This window comes from Crotalus tigris, unplaced genomic scaffold (genome assembly GCF_016545835.1).
Source record: "Crotalus tigris isolate CLP2741 ecotype Arizona unplaced genomic scaffold, ASM1654583v1 scf7180000017847.2079705, whole genome shotgun sequence".
NCBI classification, from domain to species: Eukaryota; Metazoa; Chordata; class Lepidosauria; order Squamata; family Viperidae; genus Crotalus; species Crotalus tigris.
Window position 1 is genome coordinate 1,968,823 of NW_024096670.1, and position 20,245 is coordinate 1,989,067.

The following is a 20,245-nucleotide window of genomic DNA, read 5'->3' on the forward strand; positions in this document are numbered from 1 at the left end:
ATCTTGCAAAAGGTTTATAACAGTGAATCAACCACAGAGGAGGAGATAACTACATATTTTATGTACACATACAAACATACAATTTTGATCCAGTGATAACTATCTCTTACCAATCTTTATTCTTGCTTTTTGCAACCTGTTGGCATCTAGTTTGGTTGGGCTTCTACTCCCAAACAATTGTTGGAAACTGCAGGTTGATAGTTGAATTATATATAACATACATGCACACACACACACCCACACACACAGAGAGAGAGAGAAAGAGAGAGAGAGAGAGAGAAAGAGAGAAAGAGAGAGAGAGAGGGGCATATATATATTCATTCATTCTTTTCTTGGGATGATTTGAAAACTATACATTAATCTGGGTGAACGAATCCCAACAGATTTTGTTTTCATTCTTTTCATCTCTCTTTCAGAGTTGTTTTGTAATCTGTTTTGTTTACCTTCACACAATCCAAAGTTGTGTCTTCTAATTATAGTCTTGCACTTTGCTACCAGCAAAGTTGAAGGCATCTGTCTTCTTGATTCTTTCCTACCAAATTATACATCAAATTTGTCTTGCAATCCTTTGGAAACTCCCGGTCCTTCTATTTTTCTCTCTGTAACATCAGGGAGAGATCCTACTCAACATGGAAACACATATGCCAAAGCCATCTGGGAGAGAATCTGACTCCGTCCTAAAGAGAAGACATAAATTAGATTTTAAATAACAAAGCATCTGGCAGTTAAGGATGACATGCTGGGAAGAAAGCAGATGAAAGAAAGGAGGTGGTTAATCAGAAAGTTGCATCCCCAAACTTTGATTTGTTGGCAAAGGCACATCTGTCTTGTCTTGTTTGAAAACTCTAAGAAGAATCATGGTCCAAACAAACCGCCTTGCAAAGATCCAGTTGTTGTTGTTGTTGTTAATTGCGAAGTCGTGTCCGACCCATGGCGACCCCATGGACAATGTTCCTCCAGGTCTTCCTGTCCTGTCCTCCAGGTCTTCCTGTCCTGTCCTCCAGGTCTTCCTGTCCTCAAACCCCCTTTATGGATTACTGCCTTGTCGTGGCGAAGGGGCTTGTGTAACTCAATGAAGCTATAAGCTATGCCGTGCAGGGCCACCCAAGACGGACAGGTCATAGCAGAGAGTTCTGACAAAATGTGATCCACTGGAGAAGGAAATGGCAAACCACTCCAGTATCTTTGCCATGAAAACCCCATGGACAGTACTAAAAGGCAAAAAGATCCAGTAGATTTGTTATTAATGTTTGATTAATAACAAAAGAGAAAAGACAGCACACATCATCACACGTGTGGCAACTGAATATCAATTTGACCGGTCTAGAAACTTTTTCAAAATAATTCTTAAAAGGTTTGAACTTTTGAAACATTTTGAAACTGTAGGATCCTGAGCCTGGTGGTTTTCTTGCAGATGCTTCATTACCCAACTGGGTAACATCTTCAGTGCTAGAAGGGATTGGAGTTGGCTCCTATTTTTATATACTAGTACAGTGGTGGCGAACCTATGGCACAGGTGCCAGAGGTGGCACTCAGAGTACTCTCTGTGGGCATGCGCGCCGTCGTCCCAGTCCTAGGCCTTCAGCTGGGTTTTATAAAACCTTTTCGCTTTAGGCCTCCATCGCCGTGTGCAAAAAAAAAAAAGTTCAATCAGTCAATTTCAACTTCTCGCATGGGGAAGAAAAGATCTTGCAAAGTTGGAATTGATTGATTGAACTTTTTAGTCCCACCCAGTCTGCTGTTACCATTGCAGCCACACCCACCCAATGGGCCACACCCACCCAATGGGCCACACCCACCGGGCACCCGTCGATGCATAAGTGGGTTTTGGGTTGCAGTTTGGGCACTCAGTCTCTAAAAGGTTCGCCATGACTGTACTAGTAGCTTGCCCTGTCAGTGTTGGTGGGAGTAGACTTAATGGCAATCTTGGTGACATGTAATATCCATTTAGCCAAATGTTTTAGAGTCCTTGTGACTTTCTAACACCTCAGGCAGTTGATTTTTCTGATCCGCCCCCCCTCCCCCAAATATTAGCAACTGAAGATGCTTCCGTATATATGTGTAGCCTACATTCAATACATGGTTTTTTAACCACTGCAGTGATCTGTCTTCTGGGTTCAGTCTCATGTCCTGTCAGGTGCAAAGGATTGGAGCCATAAGTTAAGTTGCAGTTCAAGAGATCTACTGCCCAAGCACATACACAAGAATCTAGTCAACGCTAGATTTAGTGCAACACTAAATTGGTGCCAAGTAAGCATCATCAGAATTCAAGGGGGTTGAACTTGGACCGTTTATAGGAACGTAATGACTCCAAGTTGATGGTGCACTTCACTCCACCTTCAGCTCTGCCTGCTCTTCTTTTATACCCCCCCCCCAGAGAGATGGGTTAAGATTAGCCTTACGTTTTCTAGTTTTCTAATAAAGTTCATCCTTTTCTCAGAGACAAATCTTGTTGTAGAAATGTTTTACAAGGTCTCCTTAATGAATCTACCCAGATGTCAGACCTGCCCCAATCTGATCCCTTAGGAAAGAAAAGCTTTTGACTCCATTGATTAAGGCAAAGTGTTCTTTTACTAAGGCTGCATTAAAGTCAAGCCAGCTCTGAAATCTACTGTGCTCGCTAGATACAAAAAATACCGTATATGCCGGCGTATAAGACAACTTCCGCAAGCGTTAAAATCGGCACCAAAGACGGGGGTCGTCTTATACGCCGAGTCGTCTTATATGCCGGAAATACTGGTAGTTTCCGGCGTATAAGACGACGTTCTAGACATGCGACTTGGTGCCAAAGACGGGGGTCATCTTATACGCCGGGTCGCCTTAAATGCTGGCATATATGGTAAGGTGTAAGTTTGTCCCCAGCCCATCCCTCCCCCAATGACCCGTCTGTTTTCAGCCAATCGGAGCTCGCCAAGATGTTTTGAGAACTCTGAGATGTTTGTAGATAATCCATGTGTTTGTCAGGGTGTCTGGCTATGGGATGCTGGTGCAAACAGTATCCAGATGCTCTGGTCCTTTATCACCTGTCATTCCCCCCTTCCAATTTCCTATCACGCATACACACAAAGCCTTATTTTCCTTTCATCCTTCCCCCGTTCTTTCCTCTTTCATCCTTCTCCCCCTTTCTTCTTTTGATGGCAGGATGCTCGTGAGGCTCCAAGCTGAGCCAGGCAGAGCTGACACCAGATCTGTTTGTTCCCGTTTGTCCACGGATCACTGGGCACTGCCCTCCATTGCTAATTTAGGAAAACACTAGGCTGGTAATGTAGGATCAGGCATTACATGGACTTCCCATATGCTTAGGTTTAGCCTTCTCCTGGAAGACAATTAATTCTGTTTTAAGCACATGCTGAACAGTGTTTTAAAAGAGAAGCAGACCTTGTTTAATGAAGATTACTAGAACCATCTGCACAGAAGTTCAATTGAAACTGGGAAAGAAAATTAGTTTGAGCGAAGGTTACAGGAACGAGGGACGTCAGAGCCCCAGAGAAGGAAATATTAAAAGGGCAGAAAAATATATTTCCTCAAAAGGATTTTCCATCCTTCCGAGGTAGGTAAAATGAGGACCCAGATTGTTGGGGGCAATGTAATATATATATATATATATATATATATATATTATATATATATATATATATATATATATTATATGGGGGCAATGTAATATTATATATATATATATATATATTATATATATATATATATATATATACATTGCTTACTGGTGTACACCGCTTAGAGAGTGCTTGCACTTAAAGCGGTATATAAGTCTCATAAATAAATAAATAAAAAATAAAGCAGAAACCAACCCTGTCCCAAGCAGGAGCCAGCGATGTACAAATGCAAATGTAAAACCATCAGAAAGTTGGAGCCAGAAAACTTAAGAAGACAAAGAGACCTAAAATCTGCATACCCCACCCAAACTCTAAGAGTCATTAGCCCAGCCCCAGGGAAGCAGGATATGACTTTTGAGACATAATAGGATTAAAACCGCAGACACCAAGGCCTAGAAAAGCACACTCAGACTCAGTTCAAAGTTCATGCCACAGGAACAGGAAACTATTCCAAACAAAAGGCTTTCAGAGGGTATAAAAACCTACTCCACGTGTGCTCAGCCCTTGATTTCTCTCCTCCTTCCTGCCAAGACCATCTTTCAGTCTGGCTCTTCAATAAACTGTAACCTTCTTCCCAAAGCAGTTGCCATGTTGTTTATTTATCCCCGGCTTGGATGAACCAGGATAAAGACTTTCTTCCCCCAAGGTTTTTCAAGCTTTATATTGCTGATCCTGTCCCCGATGAGCGCATTACAGGTTCTTCTGATAAAAGAAGAAATCAATAAATAATTACTTAGAAAGCAGGCTTATTTTTTTGCAATTCATTCACTTTATATACACATTCTCCATCACGCTACGCCCTTTCAGTACGTCCTTCAGCAATTTAGCACCAACCGTTTAGCTTTGTCTCCATGTACAGGTCTCCAACCTCTATCTCTATGACAGCGTCCTCATGCTGGCCAACGCTTTCCACCGAAAGTTGGAAGACCGGAAATGGCACAGCATGGCAAGCCTGAACTGCATGCGAAAATCAACCAAACCTTGGAATGGAGGTCGGTCCATGTTGGAGACGATCAAGAAGGTAATCAAAATGGATCTGCTTTTCCAAGAAGTATAGGCCAAGCAAGTTGGTTTGTTCTTGATCATCCCAAGGGAGAAAGGCAAATGGTTGTACAGTAAACATTTTAAACACAGATGGTTTGAAAGAAAATCCGGGGGAGGGGAAAAAATCCATTTTTTTTCCTGTCACTCAGCTAGGTGAAACTCTTTTTATTTTATTTTTTTAGGGTCATATCAGCGGATTGACAGGCATTATGGAATTCCAAGAAGATGGTGCCAATCCCTACGTCCAGTTTGAAATTCTTGGAACGAGCTACAGTGAAACATTTGGCAAAGATGTCCGAAGGGTAAATCCTTCTTCTTCCTTCTTCTATTTCATTCCCTTTCAGTTTATGCTGTTTTTTTTTGCAGTAGAATGTCCGTTTTGTTCGCCATTCTAAAGGCATTAATTTTGTCCACTCGTGCCATCTTGAATGAATGTGTTTTACAGAAATGTTCTTATATCCAGCAACATTTTGAGCTGACTAGAGATAAAGATGTAGCACAATGTTCGGTAAATTGTAACATAGCAGGCATAACTACATATTGTCCTAACTGGGAATCTTATTGTCCTTCTATTTTATCAGTAAAACCCTGCATGTAGTGGATATGGAGAAAACATTTTAATTATAAGGAATGAAACCTGAAAAGAATGCTTTGTATCTATCTAGTTTTGTGTTTATTCATTGCTAGTGTTTTTGTTGCTTATACTCCTTCTCCTGTGAAACACGAGATTGAAAGAAGAGTTAACCCTCCTTTTGAAGATATTTCCCCAAATCTTCTCCTCCTGCCTCCTCCCACTCTCTCCCCCCCTACCCAACTGATGAAAGGATAGATAGTGATCCAGACCATTATATGGGTGTTAATAGCAGGAATAAGTAGCTGGAAAGGACAGATTTAAGCTCTCTCTAAACCAGTGGTTCTCAACCTGTGGGTCGGGACCCCATTTGGGGTCGAACGACCATTTCACGGGGGTCACCAAACAACGCAGTCTGCCATTTTTTCCCCCTTTTCCTTAGCTGTGCTACTCCCTTTTATTCTATTGGCTTTTGAATAGAGTCTAATTCTATTGGCTTTCAAAAGCCAATAGGAATTGTGCAGGGGGTCTCTGCCCTGCTGAGCCCGCCAAAAGTCCCATTCTGAAAATGGTGCTGCACCAGTTGAGTAGTCCTCAACTTACGACTGGTTGAGTAGTCCTCGACTTACGACCGGTTGGGGGTCATGGCATTAAAAAGGTTGAGAACCACTGCTCTAAACTCTGATGGCAAACTATCCATTCCCAAAGGTGCAAACTATCCATTCCCAAACTGCAAACTATCCATTCCCAAAGGTGCAATGGCAGAGAAGTAATGTCTGTCTAATATTAAATATTAAATGCATTAAAAGTCCTATGCAACTGCATGCATTAAAGGCAACTAAATAACCGGCAGCCTGACTGGGAATGGAACCAACCACAACAGGATATCCTTTGTTTTGCCTGGAGCTTGAACGGTGTTTATGCATTTTTGGCCTCTATTTAGCTTCTCTTTAAGACTCAGAAGAGCAGATGCATAAGGCTTTTCTATTTATGGATTTGGATCTGGAATTTATTATGTGGGTCTCTATTGTCCTGGCTGACCTTGTTGCTTTCCACTGAGTGGACTTTATAATGGGTTCCACACTAATATTTTAAGAGTTGGGAGGTGTTGTATATGCAACTTTTATGGAAGAATTGGACCACACAAAGCCTCTTTTGGATTTATTTCTTTGGGGTTTTAGATAATGGGTAACATTTCCAGGAAGAAGAAACATTTCTGGAAGGTTTGCCATACAATTTATGAAGAGCAGGAAGGCTGGCCTCCACCATTGCCTCACCCAATGTAGGAGAAGGCGTGGCAGAATCTGGGGGTGGAGTCAAAAGAGGGATCAGCTTAGAATTCCTATGTAGCCACAATGTAGACTAAGTCCGACTTCCCTTGAATTCTCTTGACCCTTATCCAAATCCAAGCAGGTGATATCCATTAGTTGAGAGAGAACCCCTGTGCATTGGCTTTTAGTAATAAATCACTTTAATTGGACCTTAATTGGATCTAGTCTTTAGCCCCTGACACCCAATCTCTCTCTTGGGATTTTACTTAGAAGAGGAAGAAAACTCTGGGGAAAGTTGACATGATCTTGTGTATCATGAGCATCCTGACATCCTAAATTTCCTATGTAGCAGAAATTTCCATAGTGATAAAATATGCATAAGAATTAGATTCATTCTCCTTCTAGGGCAGTGCCTTGTAACCTCTGTTGTTGTTGTTAAATGCAAAGTTGTGTCCGACCCATTGTGACCCCATGGACAACATTCCTCCAGGCCTTCCTGTCCTCTACCATCTTCTGGAGTCTATTTAAGCTCACGCCTCGTGCTTCAGTGACTCCATCCAGCCACTTCATTCTCTGTCGTCCCCTTCTTCTCTTGCCCTCAATTTTTCACAGCATTAGGCTCTTCTCCAGAGAGTCCTTCCTTCTCATTAGGTGGCCAAAGTACTTGAGTTTCAACTTCAGGATCTGGTCTTCTAAAGAGCAGTCAGGGTTGATCTCCTCTAGGACTGACCGGTTTGATCGCCTTGCAGTCCAGGGGACCCGCAGGAGTCTTCTCCAGCACCATAGTTCAAAGGCCTCAATTCTTTGGCGCTCAGCCTTTCTTATGGTCCAACTTTCACAGCCATACATTGCAACTGGGAAAACCATGACCTCGACTATACGTACTTTTTGTTGGCATCAAAGCGGCCAGCAGCAGGATCATCCAGAGATGTTTTGCCTTGCAAAAAGAAACTGAAGGTGAGACCAACAATCATGCTCATTATAAAACTGGAGCCTATTTATAATCTTTAGAGTCTGAAGTTTTCAGCACTGCAACAGAATCAATCATGAAATATAGAAATGCAATACAACATTTATAGCAAATGTTTCATTATGCCTGCAGGGCACCAGATACATAGAATTGCAATTAGTACTTTGAAACGGTTACAATCAAATTCAGCCATACTTCCCAACATGTTTAATAATTCACAAACATAACTGCTAAGTGCCTGGAATTTTTCTATGTTAAAATACCGAAAAAAAAAATTCCTCATATTTTCTTGCTTTTTCATTTTGATTTTCACGTCCTTGCATTTTAGCATAAAATCCTTCTTAAACAATTGAAGTCAGCAACGAAGTCTAGTATAGCACCTAAATTGAAAATCTAAAGCAGACAGCAATTATAAATGGGCATAGATTAGATTTGTGACCACCTGCGTGCAATTTTTCAACCCCCTTTGCGTTTTCTATAAGCTATTTTTCTGTTGTTACTTGGCATATACATCCATACTGTGTATAACTTGTTATTCTTATAAACGGCAATTAATAACCTAATTGGAATTAACCAATTGCCATTTTATTCCACCTCCTTCAATGAATTCCTTTTCTCTCTTAACATCCTCTTACCATTACGTTTGTACAAATTATCCCGTTTTATTACCTGCATATTTACTATTTCCTTCAAAGTGTAATAACAGAAGACATTTATGTTTTGTGGTCGAGATTGTTTAACATGCTCCATTAACTGATACAGATTGTCAATATGGTCTATCAATGTAGCCCACCATACAGTATAATTAGATGATATGGCAGTGTAATTAGCAAGCAGTGGACCAGTTTCTAAGTTCAACAAACAAGCACTTCTATGGCCCCAGTTCTTCTACTTTCTGACTGCTAGTTTTAGAGAGAAATTAATTTAGAGTACCATATTTGTTGTTAAGTTTTTCTTTGAGGGCAGATTTGTAAACCTCTTAACCTCATGGCTATTTGATTACTCCATAGACATCATAGCTAAAAAGGAGATTCTAAAAGATATTAATTGATTTAATATTTAGGACTTAGATCTATCAGGGAAATGAAAATTAGCTATTAGAATATAATTTTGAATTATAATATGGAAGTTGGATTGAGACAATAAAGGATATGTTATTAGTAAGTGATGAGATACTAGGAAGAGAAATAGAATATATTTCTGCAATAAAGTAAGAATGTATTTAAGTAAACAATATGTCTATTTTAGATATGACAACTATTTTGTAATGAAATAAAGAAAACTTGGGTTACCCGAAATCTGAATATTATGGATACTAAAGGCTAAATTGGAATACTGTTATTGAAACTGGGTAAAAATTAAAAACAGGACACGGATATGTATAAGTTAAAATATATTGATAAGTGTTTTAATTGATTGAGCTATAATTAGAAATGTATTATTTTGAATGTGATATACCGTATATGCCGGCGTATTAGGCGACCCGGCGTATAAGACGACCCCCGTCTTTATAGCCGGGCCGCATTCCTAGAACGTCGTCTTATACACCGGAAACTACCAGTATTTCCGGCGTATAAGACGACTCGGCGTATAAGACGACCCCCGTCTTTGGCGCCGATTTCAGCGCTCGCGGAAATCGTCTTATACGCCGGCATTTACGGTAATAATTAAGGGAAATAGAGAGGGATTCTTTGATGTTGTAACCTGAGACATGTATGAAAGAGCTTGTTATTGGACTATTGATTGCCCAACCACCACGCTGCTTCCTAAACACTTGGGTGCAAAACTGAAAAACTAATAAAACTTTTTTTTTTTTAAAGAGAGATCATAGCTAAAGCATCTTAGCATAGCCCCCAAAACATACTGTATCTGTTCCTGTAAATTTTTTTTCTTTCTTGTTTGTGCATATCTAAACTCTCTGGGTGGTAAGAAATTGGGGAAATTGGTTATATCAGAGAGGTTTCACAACCTTGATGCTGTGTTTGCAATGCAAGCCCTATAATTTACTCATATAAAATTCACTCGCTGGAGGAAAACAAAAATTATCTCAGTACCTAAATATTCACAAAATATCCAGAATTTGTTTTAAAAAAATCTAACAATACTGATGAAGGAATCCTCATTTTTTAAAAAAAGAAAAACAAGTTTTAATTATGAACTTCTTCCTGAGCTATATAATTTTATATGCAAATTCTGCTGAATACCACTACTACAGTACATTATTTATCAGGGTCTGTTTTGTTTTGTTTTTTATTTTATTTGAGAATGAACTGTTCTATTGGCATTTGAGGCCTTCATTAAGTCCTTCAAAATTACACTTGCAAACTATTGATTGTTGCAAATTACTGATTGCTTTAGATGCATGAGAGTTGTTGCCATTTTAATTCATGAGTTTACCAAACAGTATCCCAAAATAAAATGTATTCCCATCATTATTAATAGTCCATATCAAGACAATATGACAAAATTAAGAGTTAATATGATAGTCTTCTGGATTTGCAGTAGAGGCCAGATAGCAATCATGAAATATAAGTATGCTTCTGTCCTATCTACGGAGCCTTCTATATATAATAAATGGAAAAGAATAGTTGCATAGCATGTAGAGTTAGATGAGGTGCTTTATGGAGTAATTAGCTTCAAAAGCAATTGAGTTAGATGAATTACTACAGGGCTGAGGCAGTTGCTTGGATAAGAACTCACCAGTAATGTGAGATCTGATCTTCCCTTTTCACACATTTACACCAGAACAAATTAGGTTGAATGGAGTCTCCCTTCTTTTACAGTTCAACTGTATAAATACTTATTGCAATAGAAACCCTTTAGAGTTAAATGAGACTTACTTACTCTGGGGAAGGATATACACTTAACTGCATCTAGAATCGAGGGCTATTCATTTGGCAATTGAGCTTTACTTGCTTAGCTGCCCTAAAACTGTGGAAGGTGTGGGGGACATAGAAATATTAGATATTCTATATTAGATACTTTTATTTATAAAATTTATAGACTGCCCAGGGAGGCTTTCAATCCTAAAAGCTAAAACCATATATATTAAAAACATAAATAAGTTAATACAAAATCCAAAACACTATGATCCAAGTAAAAAAGGAAAAAGGTGGGAGCAGGAAAATAATAAAGGCAGGATACAAATAAATAAATTTTTTTTAAAAAAACTATCACCACTGAAATTAAGTATCTTTTGAAAGCCCATCCTGAGACACACCAAGGTCTAGATTTGCCAGGTGACTTGCTTTCACAGATGCTTGGCCAGAATTGTGGTTTGAAAAAGAAACCCCAAAAAGAAGAAACCACAAGACATTATCATGAGAAAGCTTCTCAAACAGGACAAATTTGCACAAAAAGATTGTTTTTTTAAAAAAATTAAAGTAATGTCCTAAATTTAATTTCTGTAAAACTTCATTTAGTACCCTCTGAATTATTTACATTGATGCCTCTGTTTTGGCACAACAACTTCACCTGGAGAAAAAGCCATGTCTTGTTTGGTTTGATTATCTATGTATATTGGCTGCTGAAGGTAATAGAAGATGACTCTCTGGGGTCTGCGTGAGTCAACGGTAAATAGATATTTCAGTCTCAGCCGAGGGCTGACCTGCTACAGTCAGAGACCTCATTCTCACTTATGGCAATTTCACTTTTTTTTTTCTTTTATATTGACCCATGTACTTTCTGGAGAGATTTTATCTTTGTTCATGTGCATTTCTGCAGATATGTAGTGTTCTCTTACATATAGTGCAACTCCGCCTCCTCTTTTTGCAGACCTGTTCCTTCTGAATAATTTGTATCCATCCATCAGTCCATTCTATTCATGGGTTTGATCCCACCAGGTTTCTGTTATATCAACTGTGTCATACCCTCCCTCATGTACTATTGCTTCTAGTTCGTTCTGATTGTTCCCCAAGCTTTGAGCATTTGTATATAAGCATTTAAGACTTTTATGCCTATCCATGGGGGTGTTTCCTGTGTCTCCTGGTTGTTGTGTGAGTTTTTCTTTTTTCTTTTTCATCTCTGCCTACCTCATTGTTTCATTTGTTTTCTTGGGATTTGTGATTGGTTTTGGGTTCTAAGGATTCCAGAAGGAACTTCTTGGATAAGAAGCAAAACATTGTACTATATATGTTTTTGTTTTCATCTGTCCTTCATCCGTCCAGAACTAGTTTGATTCTGGTGTGTCCTCCAAAGAGGAATTAGGTATTATAAGCCATTCTGCCAACACAATGAAATAAAATGCCTGGTTAAGTTATTTAAGTAGGGGCACATTGTCATGTCATAGGAACCAAGGTTACTGCGGAAGCCATTAGAAACTCTAGCTGCTGACCTATATTGGGTGACTATAGATCAGAAAGTTCTCTAGCTAAATTGTGTTCCCCTTGTGTAACTCTGCCTGATGATGTGTTTGGTTGCTGATAAGGCTTACTTGCAAAATCAAGTTATCGAGAGTTTTGGTGTTGGAATAGTTTCACGTTCCTGACAGTTCTGTGAAATAATGTTATTCCTAACTAGGCTTATTATTTCAGAAGATCCAAATTCACACTCCACTTTCCTATTGCACTTAATTGCACTGTCTGCCTAAAGGCTACTTTGCATATGGTTTGTTTAGCGAGTTGTATGAACTCAGGCAAAAAAGAAGACTAAAGCTGTGTGTGCGACCTTTTGATAAAACCTGTCATTGCAGTGGTGCACAGGTACAGAATATTTCACCTTCTGCTTGCAAAGGGAAGATACCCAGTTGCAAAACAAATATAACACAAAAGAAAATGTTTCCTTCATAAGAGGTGGGGCAATCTGGTGCAATCATAAAAGCTCATCAACGTCGTCCATGGAATGGTGCTGTTTGTGGGAGTGCCAAATCCCTCTGAGAGCAGATTTGCAGTGTCCCTGGGTGTTGGAATCCACAAATCTGAAAACTGCCAAGGCTGAGAAACACCGACCTAAACCAAAGTTGCAAAGTTGTGGTGCAATTGTCCTTTGGTTATCTTGTGGAAAAGTGTCCTCCGCGACCTCTAATACCCTCTTTCTAATTACTCTGAGATTTATTTATTTATTTATGAGACTTATATACCGCTTTAAGTACAAGCACTCTCTAAGCGGTGTACACCAGTAAGCAATGTATATATATATATATTTACATTGCCCCCAACAATCTGGGTCCTCATTTTACCTACCCCGGAAGGATGGAAGGCTGAGTCAACCTTGAGCCGGTGAGATTTGAACCGCTGACCTGCTGAACACAGTCAGCTAAAGTGGCCTGCAGTACTGCACCCTAACTGCTGTGCCACCATAAAACCAAGGGAATCAACCTTTGAAAAAGAAAGAAGAACTTCTCCTTTTGGTGGATTGGTGAAGAAGACAAGATCAGAAACAGAATAGAGTAGAGCTGGAAGGGACTTTGTAGGTCTTCTAGTCCAGCCTCCTGCTCAAGCAGGAGACCCTATACCATTTCAGACAAATGGCTATCCAGTCTCTTTTTACACTTCTCTGGTGATGAAGCATCCACAACATCTTTTTTTTTTAATAATTTTTTATTTTTCCAAACTCTCCCCCATACATATACCATGATATTTATCAGATGTTAACATACATTCTTTTTACATTCATATATAAGATACTTTTAATAAAATGAAATAAATACATACACAGAACTTTTGGTGTTGCTCGCTCATTTCCCCTTTCACTGTATCCACACCCCTCCTTCTCTACCTTCTTTCTCCCTTTCTTCTCTTCCCTACTTCCCTCTTCTTCCTCTCCTCTTCTCTTTCCTTCCTTCTCCTCTTCTCCTCCAACCTTCCTACTTCCTTCTCCCCTCCTTCACTCTTTTCTCTCTCCTCTCCTTTCTTCCCTCTCATCCCTCTTCAGATACAATTCAGGGGTAATGTCCGAGCAGCTCCTCTCTCCAAATTTCCCTATCTGTATTATATACAATAAGATTAATTTTCTCTTACATTAATACTTCTATTTATCTAAACTTCTCGGTATATACTTCTATAAATATTTATACAAGCACCCACAACATCTGAAGGCAAGCTATTCTACTTGTTAATTGTCCTCACTATTAGGAATTATTTCAGGATTATGATCCTTAATTCCAGGTTGCTTCTCTCCTTGATTAGTTTCCATCCATTGTTTCTAGTCCTACCTCTGGTGCTTTGGAAAATAAACTGACCCCGTCCTTTTTTGGCACCCCTTCAAATATAGGAATACTGCTATCATTTCCCCCCTAGTCCTTCTTTTCTCTAGGCTAGCCAAAAACAAGTCCTGCAAAACCAAATCCATTCTTTTTCATTCTGCACTCACAGAAACAAAGTGAGACTAACCCAATCAAGCACCATTACACTCATTCCAACAGTATCATAATGACTGCAGCCACATCTCTTTTGCTTGCAAGTTGAATGTAAGTCTCTCTCTCTTTCTCTCTCTCCATCCCCTCCTATTTATGTGGATAGAAATTTTCCCATTGTCCAAGATTATGAAATCATTATGGACCATCCCTCCATTGTAAAATGGCTAGAACACTTATGTCTGCAAGGCAGCGTTATACCCCTCTAAACGAAATTATCGTCCTTGTCATATTTGTGCTGGGTTGTGGATTATGCTGTCAAATGCTTTCAGTGTCTTTCTATAGTCAACACACTTTAATTAATTGAGAGAGAAAGGAGAGGACGGAATGGGAAGCTAAGAGTATTGGCTTTCAAGCACGAAGCATTCATACTGACTTACAAAACTGCATATGGCCAATAAATATTTCATTTCAGGTCTTATTTAGAACAGTTATTGCTTTGCTTTCTTTATAGGAAAGTTTTCCTCCCATTTCCAGTTATTTCATGTATTTTGGGCTTTAGTTGTGTTAATGCACAGGTTTGCTGTGAGATGATTTCCTTCTGTTTTGCTTTCTCCAACAAAATGTGGTTGCATCTTTCATTTACAAAAACATCCATTGCCTAGTATTGAAGCAGTTAAGGGCTTTCCTGTGTTTTGTGAAGAGTTTGCTCCCAACTAAGACTCCTGCGAGTCCCTTGGACTGCAAGGCGTTCAAACCGGTCAGACCTAGAAGAGATCAACCCCGACTGCTCTTTAGAAGGCCAGATCCTGAAGTTGAAACTCAAATACTTTGGCCACCTAATGAGAAGGAAGGACTCACTGGAGAAGAGCCTAATGCTGGGAAAGATGAAGGGCAAGAGAAGGGGACAACAGAGAATGGGGTGGCTGGATGGAGTCACTGAAGCAGTAGGTGTGAACTTAAATGGACTCCACAAGATGGTAGAGGACAGGAAGACCTGGAGGAACGTTGTCCATGGGGTCGCAATGGGTCAGACACAACTTCGCAATTAACAACAACAACAACAAAAATAAATTAGGAGTAATTTATTAGAAATTGCTTTTGGAAAGAAAGTGAACTCAAACTCTATGTGCTACGTTGTAGTTATTTATGTGCCCCAACCTGGTTCTTGAGGCTATCCAATGATGCACATATCACCAGTGTAATTGAGTCCATCCATCTTGCTGCTGATCTTCCTCTTCTTCTCTTCCCATCCACCTTTCCCACCATCAGAGGCTTCTCTAGAGACCTACAAAAGGTGCCCACATGATGTGTCTGAAGTAGGATAATCTACGCTTGATCCTTTTTGCTTTGAGGGAGAACTTTGAGCTGATTGGTTCGACAATCCATTAGTTTGTTTTTGGTCTTCTTGGGAATCTTCTTCAACACTGTAGTTCAAAACTATTACTTTTTCCTTCAAGGTAATATGTTTCATAGATGTAGGTGGGAGGAAAGAGTGGGAGGAAAAATAAAGCCTTGGAAAAAACGTTAAGATAACTCTTGATTATTCACTAAGAAGTTACATAAATAAATAAAAAAAATCTATCTGGAGAGTAATTGGAAAAGAGGAAAAGAAACTGCATTAGCAGTTATGTCAAATAAATTGTTTTATTGATCCTACCTTTAAACTTTCAAGGGTCGCACTGATGTCTTTCACAGTCACCCACACATTGCTTCGATGAATCTCTTCCTGTGGTAGTTTTTTTTAAAAAAAATTCTTTAAATCAGGTGTTACTAACCTTACTCAGTCATCTTTTTGATTATTGCTTAGTTGAATGGAGAGCAGTGTTTATAAAAATATTTCTTTATGATGGAATAAAAAAGCTCCCCCTAATTAAAATCTCAGGGGAATTGACTATCTAAATACAGCCACTTTCTAACTGAACAGTTTTCAAGGTTGCTAGTAAACGTATTAGTCAATGTATCATTAACTTATCCTTGATTATTGTCACTTGAATGATGTACACATTTGAAATGAAGTTTTGTACATCTCATGTTTTAGCTATCTATTTGTGACATCTTAAGTACAGGTCTGCCTTATCAAAGTATGAAGTAGTCTTTGGTAGGGACTTCAAGACCAATGTCTGGGGGAAAGAGAAATGTTTGAATGGCACTTCTGTTTGTTTTCACCTAAGTGTATCCCACTTATGGTCTCAATAAGATGAGGGAACAAATGAGTGAGTCCTTGTCATCACTGACAAAATATTCTTGCCCTTTTAAATAGGAGCAATGAATTCTCTTACAGAGCAAAGTGATAATGAAAGAGTGACAGATAACACATTATAATTTTTGCTGTATAGTAGGGAAGGAAGGAAGGAAGGAAGGAAGGAAGGAAGGAAGGAAGGAAGGAGGGAGGGAGGGAAGGAGGGAGGGAAGGAAGGGGAGGGAAGGAAGGGAGGAAGGAAGGAAGGAAGGAAGGAATTTTGGTTACTAAATTTAAGACATTTGGAAATTAACAGAAAATAAGAATGTTATACTGTATTATTAATTAGTTGATGTAAGTCGGTGAGAAATAGAATATATTCAAATAGATAAGACATATGTCCTGAACACTGGATTTTCCGATGAATTGTGATAAAGGGAACTGTGGTTATTTAAAACTTGGGAATTATAAATATTAAATGTTAAATTTAAATATTAATGGGAAACTAAAAATTGGGAAAAACTAATTAGGACATTGATTGTCTATAAAGATTGAAAATACTAAGGGGAAAAGAGAGGAAATATTTAATGTAGTAGTTTGAGACTCGTACTAAAGATACTTGTATGTTATTGAATTATCGATTAACTCAGCCGCCATGTTGCTTTTTAAATATTTAAATGTAAAATTAGAAAATCAATAAACTTTTTTTTAAAAAAAGGATGGAAGGAAGGAAGGAAGGAAGGAAGGAAGGAAGGAAGGAAGGAAGGAAGGAAGGAAGGAAGGAAGGAAGGAAGGAAGAGTTTGTGTCAGAAACTCTGTTGGCTTGAGATTGGTTTATGTTTTATATGTTTATGTATATAGTTTATATATAGAGAGGGACAGAGCATGTGAAAGAGAGAGCAAGATAGGTAGATAGATAGATGGATAGATAGGTAGGTAGGTAGGTAGGTAGGTAGGTAGATGGATGGATGGATGGATGGATGGATGGATGGATGGATGGATGGATGGATCAGTGTTTTATAAGGGAAGTTGTAACAACCTATATTAATATGATTAAACTTCCTTTCTTTCACAAAGATTAAGCTAGTTTATGTAAATATGTATGCAAGTGTAAATAAAATGTAGCACCGCTTGCTGATTTTAAGATTCTGGTTTTTTTGTTTGTTTGTTTTGTTTTGTTTAAAGATGAATGCACTAATGAATCCCAACATTTGAACTGATGTATTTTCAAAATCAGAATGCTGAAGATGGGTAGAAAAGTCAGCAAAGTTCAGAAAATTAAAGGATTGGTTTTGAGACGTTTCTCTCCCACCGTTACCACCATCGGCCCAGCGTCCACGATGAATGTCATTGTGAGGTTTCTTATGCTAAGTTCAGATAACCAAGATAACTCATTACTTCAGAAAATAATCTTATTCCAAAGGTTTTTTTTACTGGCAAAAGAAACCTATATTAGTGGGCATTAAGGATTTTCGTTCCTTATAAATTACATTCTTTGAAAATCTCATTCCGAAGCAGGAACTAAAATGATGTTAGAAGGCTCTGAGGATTCATTCTTCCTGAACAATAGACTGTCACTGATCAGTCTGAAAAGTAATTACTTCAAATTTAATTATTATACAAGCTCTTTGTCAGATAGGTAGAGCGTGCCCAAAAGAGAGGTTGAAAAGGTCCCGCGGAAGTGTACTCATTGACTGTGGCAGCAGAGGAAGGAAATTACACATGTTTTAATTGAGCTCTGCATAGTCCCGGGATAGGTCAATTAAAGGATGCTACAAGGTGGGTCTTGTCTGCAAATCTCTCAGCACTGGCAGTGTAATGAAACCCATCACTGAAGCATCAAATTTGAAAGCAGAATATCATCTCTGATGCATTGCTGAGAAGGAGCTGGAGCCTCCTTACAATTCTGTACATTTTCTGTCTCAATGGGGTAAAAAAAAAAAAGGACCTCTCCTTCTATACTTGTAGCTCAGAGTTAAAAAATAAGGGGTCCTTAGTGCTCTCTGAGCTTGGTTGTTTTCTTGCAGATGTTTCATTATCCAAACTAGTTAACATCATCCGTGCACAAGACAGCATTGATGATGTCACCTATGGTAGTTTGGGAAATGAAATGTGTGCAAGAAAAGAACCAAGCTCAGAGAACACTAAGGATACTACAGTTTTCTTCCTCCTCCTCCTCCACCTCCTCCTCCCCACCCCCACCACCACCCAAACTCTGCTTCCTTCTAGCACTGATGAGGTGCTAGGTTAGACATGTCAAACACAAGGTCTGGGGGCCGGATGCAGCCCGCGAAGTGGTTTCATGTGGCCTGCGAAGCCATCCTGGAAATAGTGAGAGAACAGCCCCTGCTGCCTTGCTCCTGGCCCAGGCCGGCTGAGAGCCAATGTACAATTTTGTGGTGGCCATCTATGCTGAACTGCATTCAGTCTTAGCTCCACAAGGCCGTCTGGAAACAGCGAGGAACCAGCCTCTGCCATGTCGGCCCCAACCCCTGGGTGCATGCTGGGGAGATGTCACCCTTGGTGAGGAATGAAGAAATGGACCATGCCTTGGTGCTTGCCCTGGTCGTACCCCCTTCTGCTAGAGACCCTCAGATCTGTCCCACTCCTGCCCAGGCCCCCACAGGCACCCTTGACGCAAACGATGTAGAGCTGGCCATGCCCACCCAGTAGGCCGCACCCACCCTGGCCCCACACCTCCGGCCTCCCGAGGGCAACCACAATGCTGATATGGCCCTCAATGAAATTGAGTTTGACACCCCTGTGCTAGATCATGAAACAACAACCAAGCTCAGAAAACACCAAGGAGCACCTCTCTTTCCTTTCTGTGGGGAACCATCCTGATCTGAAGGTGGAAAGCAGCTTGCAGTTTTTGTGGGCTTAGACCAGGGGTAGGCAACCTTGGCTCTTTTATGACTCGTGGACTTCAACTCCCAGAATTCCTGAGCCAGCCATGCTAAGAGGAAAGGGAGAGGTTTCCAAGCTGAGCCATGCTGGCTCAGGAATTCTGGGAGTTGAAGTCCACCAGTCATAAAAGAGCCAAGGTTGCATACCCCTGGCTTAGACAAACCGAGGAACTTTAAACATTTGGTGATAGGTCTGAGATGCACACACACACATGGGGTCTAAATCACATTTTATGAGAAAAAGAAATTTGTCCTAGCCCAGATCTTCTTGGGTCAATGAAAACTTTCTCAGGGATATTTGTAATTATATAGGGGAATCCTCCTAGAATGAAGTTGTATTGGAATCTGCCTTGATGAAAGAGTTTTCTTAAGTCTGGAAAAAAAAATTGTGTTAGTTTTGCAACCTTGCTATGGATCAGAATTAAATCTTTGTTTCATTCTATTTCGTATCTTAAGTGGATCACAGTCTTAGGGGGGGGAAATCAGATAATAAACTGTACTCAAAATACACATGGCATATACCTTGGCATGCGATAGAAGGAATAAAAAGAGGTGCTAAAATGGATATGGTATCTTATAGACAGTTACTTAGATGGGATGGACAAAACTGGCAGTTAAAATAACGGGAAGAGTTAGCACAAGAAAATATTATTTATTCTTGGTTCCAATATAGGCAACTAGTAGATAGATGGAAGGTGGATTGTAAGGTGGGTCTTCTTAGAGAAGATGAAAATTTTATTAAGCAAGTGAAGGATCAAAGACAAACCCACATTAAGAGGATTTATGGGGTTTTAGTTGAATTGGATTCAGAAACGGAACTAATTAAAGATTGTATGATCAGATGGGCGCAGAATTTTGGTGAGCCAGTTCCATTGGACATTTGGGAAACCATTTGGGTGAGAAATGTCAAATTTACACAAGCACAGAACTTAAGGGAGAATTTTTATAAAATGTTTTATAGATGGCACCTTGATCCACAAAAAATGTCTCTTATGTACCCTGACTTACAACCTAAATGTTGGAGATGTGGTTGTACGGATGCTACCTATTATCATATTTGGTGGTCGTGTAGAGAGATAAAAGCATTTTGGATTAAGATATGGTGGAATATCCAGAGAATTTTTAGAAGGAGGGTAAAATTTACTCCGCAATTATTTTTGTTGGGTATAGTTACTGACTGTGATACAAAGGAGGTTATATTGATGTTAAATTTGATTACAGCTGCGAGGCTGTTAGTAGGACAATATTGGAAGAAGGAATCTTTGCCTACATTGCAGGAATGGTTTCTTAAAGTGTCTTATTTGGCGGAAATGGCAAAGATTTCGGCTTTTTTAAAGGAACAAACGCAAGAGAAATTTCTTGCTGTTTGGGATAAATGGATAAAATTTATACAAT

The 20,245-nt window shown here is 39.4% G+C and overlaps 1 protein-coding gene across 6 annotated transcripts in view; it reads left to right on the forward strand.

Moving 5' to 3' along the window:
• GRID1 (glutamate ionotropic receptor delta type subunit 1) overlaps positions 1-20,245 on the forward strand; it is a 681,623-nt gene that overhangs the window by 594,489 nt on the left and 66,889 nt on the right. For all 6 annotated transcript variants that reach the window (XM_039343408.1, XM_039343409.1, XM_039343404.1 and 3 more), the window contains exons 7-8: positions 4,474-4,635; positions 4,841-4,960. In XM_039343408.1, the coding sequence (XP_039199342.1) occupies positions 4,474-4,635; positions 4,841-4,960 (282 nt within the window). The remainder of the gene's footprint in view (positions 1-4,473; positions 4,636-4,840; positions 4,961-20,245) is intronic.